The sequence below is a fragment of the Tuber melanosporum genome (genome assembly GCF_000151645.1).
Source record: "Tuber melanosporum whole genome shotgun sequence assembly, scaffold_277, strain Mel28".
NCBI lineage: Eukaryota > Fungi > Ascomycota > Pezizomycetes > Pezizales > Tuberaceae > Tuber > Tuber melanosporum.
In genome coordinates, this window is record NW_003298949.1 from 44,830 (window position 1) to 48,302 (window position 3,473).

Sequence of the window (3,473 nt, forward strand, 5' to 3'; positions counted from 1 at the left end):
CACGATAGGTTCGGTTTAACAGGCCACGAAAACTGCGAATACCGGTTGATGAGATCCAACACACTCAGCAAGCTCAAGCTTTCTCGTGTGAGGAAAACACTAGAGGCCCCTGTCTTAGCGTACGGAGATTGGAGGTCTGGTGGAGATAGTGTATTATATCAGATTTTACTGTGCGCACCTTCCGTGTCGCCTACTATCCCAAATCTCCCAGGCCCCCACCAATACACATCAACAGACCGCTTCGCCTACGGCGTCCCCGGGATAACGTAAAAACGGATTGCGTGCTGCGACTCCTCTACGTGGACGTGCATGATGCCAACGAGCTGTACCAGGGCGGGCGAAAACTCGGCAGGGCCATCGCGGACTTAGCGGAGGTATTCATGGAGATTCTGGGCGAGTGCAGCGGTGCTCATAGGGAACAGGTGTTACACGAGCAGATGAGCCGAAGATAGGGAGTTTGGGAATCGGTGTGTTGTTAGGAGGAACGGGGAATGGCACTTGTGCGCATTGGACGGTCGAGTGGGGGTGGGGGAGGGGTTGAAGCTTGAGGGAGGGGATGCGCGACGTGAGCGGGTGACCTGAACCTTTTGGTCTCGCTGGTGTGGAGGGTCGTCGGGTGTGAAATGTTGGTTTTGGCGAATGTTCGTTTCATACACTGTCACTCGGGAAGCTCCAAAATGGCACCCGTGGCTGGGGCCTAAGTGGAACTTTGGATACATGTATCATAGTCATTGATAATCTGTACCAGACAAATGACCAAATACCGAGGGGCCGTTTAAACAATCCAAATATCTGAAACCACGACAAAACTTCCACAAACCTGTCGACACGATTAAGTCCTCGGCCACATTGCCCAGCAACCACTCAATTGCGACGTTCAGAACCTTACCTCATCACCCCATCTCACTCGCTCACTTGGAGTCACTCCAACTAATGTACGCAGGCATCACAGCAACCGCAAGGCAAACCCCCGAGCACTCATTGCCCTCATCAAACCGCTCAATCCACCCTACAAAAACGATTACTAAGATTCGCCTAGGCCTAGCTGATCTAAGCAACCTAGCATCCCACCAAATGTTGCAGCCGCCGCAGGTAAATCCCAACCACGGGGATAGCCCGGACTTACGGCTAGCCGACCGTCACATCTCCGTTCCACCTTACAAACGCATCAATAACATGATGGCCGGGGGATGGCTGCGCCTGCTTTCAGGTTGGCAGGATTTGAAGCGCTGAGGGGTTTTTCTTTTTCGCCCTCGAAGAGATATTCGATGCAGGGGTGGGCTGTCGGGTCCCACGTTAGGGAGAACAGAGGGAGGCTGTCTGAAGGAGAAGGAGGATAGAGCTGGAGGTCTTCTTCACGGGCACGGGTCGGGTTGGCTGTCCGGTTTGGACTGGGGGCGGGGTAGGGCGGCAGAGAGGATATGTGTTTTTATTTTTTCTTATTTCACGAGATTTGAAAAGTGGCGCGATCTTACTGTGCTAAGTGCGGTTGATTCTGGGATACCGTTGGTTTAGTGAAGGGGAGACATGATTAAACCCCAGCCCCGTCCACGAACGAGTACCGGTAGGAGTATTATACTCCAGAAGCTCACCCGCACGTGGTAATGTATAGTACAGTACGGGCATGATGCAGGCCCCGGAATGAAGAGCCGGAACATTTGATGAGCCCTCGGAAGTGCACAGACGATTTGCCATGCAAAAGGCCCGCCCCTCTGTGTTCGGGCTCTACACACCGGGGACTCGTACTCGAATATAAAAATTGGTCCACGGCCTGGCACGGTGCTCACCCAGGACCCCATCCCCATTGCATCTCAAAGTACGAGTAACCATATCTTGACTGTTCCAAATCGGTTAGCCTCATTTAACACACCCCCGCTTGGACCAACATCACACCCAACCCATCCCAGCATCCCACCAAACAACGAACCAGGAAATAAACCTAAATAGCACCTGCGAAACGGTAAATACAGGACTCCCGGTACCTTGTATCACGGTACTGTACAACGGCATCTACGGTAACCTCATCCCCGGGCAGGGAATCGCTCTTTTTCTCCCTCTTCCCATTTTAAAAAAACTGCTCCCAAGTCTGCGCCGCTATCAGGCAGAAGTTTTAATACCAAACAATCCCCCTCAATACGTCCTCCCTTATCCTCCGCTGTTGTATCGACCATACAGTATATATCCAGAGTTGCGTTGGCTATTCCCAGATTTGCCGTGACAAATTGTTACACCATCGTATTGACGACGACAACCCTTACGACGACTTCAGCACTCCCACGGGAAGGTCGCGCGTAACTTACTTGATTGGTGAGATAGGTTACTCGGGCTCACCCAACCCAACGCTTAAATACCCAGCGACAACGAAGAACCAACGACCAACTCACCATCAACAAATTTCAAAATCATGGCTTCGAACACGCCAGGAGAATGTTGTATGAAGGGGGTTATGCACGAGGGCACGCCGAAGGGAGAAATGGTGCAGTTCGCGGAAGGTTTGTTGCGAGGTCTCAGTTTGTACTAGATTGATAACTAATATGGAGTCTCTCACCAGTGGAAACATACATCACCAAGCCTGCCAGCGGATCTAGCGAGAAGGTGATCCTGCTATTGACGGATGTTATGGGGATTTGTAATAATCCGAAACTGTTTCGCACCCTCCCTCTCCTTCTCCACCCTCACCGGTCCCGTTATGCTAACAGCAACGATACCAGCATTGCCGACAACTTCGCCGCAAACGGATACACCGTCGTTCTTCCCGACATCTTCGCCGGCGACAAAGTCCCCCTCCCAGCGGATCGCAAGCCAGGATTTCAACTTCCGGAATGGCTAAAGAACCATCAACCCCACCACGTCGTCCCGATCATCCAGGAAGTGATGGGTCAAATCCGGGCGGAGCTTAGTATGCCTCCCCCTCTTCCTCCCGGGGAGGACACTTGGAGCAGGACTAACACGCAATAGAGCCCCGCAAAATCGGCGCAGCAGGCTACTGTTTCGGTGCAAAATACGTCACGCAACTCCTCTCCGGCGAGATCGACGCAGGCTACAACGCTCACCCCAGCTTCGTCACACTGGACGAACTCTGCGCCATTAAAGCCCCGCTTGCGATTTCTGCCGCTGGTATATCCCCTCCCCCAACCATCATCTTTAAAACAATGACAGAGCTAATAACGATAACACAGAAACTGACTCAATCTTCACCCCGGACCTACGCCACGCGACGGAGGCCAAGTTGGCGGAGATCAAGGCTACCTACCAGATTACTTTGTTTTCTGGGGTGGAGCATGGGTTTGCGGTGAGGTGCGATTTGGCGAATGAGAAGCAGAGGTGGGCGAAGGAGGAGGCGTTCTGGCAGGCTGTTAGGTGGTTTAGGTTGCATCTTGCCTAGATCATATTAGATGAGCTTTTAAAGGTGGGGTGTACTGGGTCTGGAGGCGAATGCGAGTGGGATCGAATGATTCCATGGTTTGTAGGTC

The 3,473-nt window shown here is 52.4% G+C and overlaps 1 protein-coding gene; it reads left to right on the forward strand.

The window, feature by feature from the left end:
- The first annotated feature begins 1,797 nt into the window (after positions 1-1,797).
- Positions 1,798-3,473, forward strand: GSTUM_00001324001 (uncharacterized protein). XM_002838756.2 has 5 exons: positions 1,798-2,492; positions 2,552-2,645; positions 2,712-2,899; positions 2,959-3,117; positions 3,180-3,473. The coding sequence occupies exons 1-5, from the start codon at positions 2,405-2,407 to the stop codon at positions 3,383-3,385; spliced, it is 735 nt and encodes a 244-aa protein (XP_002838802.1). The 5' UTR covers positions 1,798-2,404; the 3' UTR covers positions 3,386-3,473.

Excerpts from the sequence above, each read along its gene's own strand:
- GSTUM_00001324001 (XM_002838756.2), top strand. The coding sequence starts at position 2,405 with ATGGCTTCGAACACGCCAGGAGAATGTTGTATGAAGGGGGTTATGCAC. Across the intron at positions 2,646-2,711 it reads ATTTGTAATAATCCGAAACT|CATTGCCGACAACTTCGCCG; the intron begins GTTTCGCACCCT and ends CAACGATACCAG. Across the intron at positions 2,900-2,958 it reads TCAAATCCGGGCGGAGCTTA|AGCCCCGCAAAATCGGCGCA; the intron begins GTATGCCTCCCC and ends AACACGCAATAG.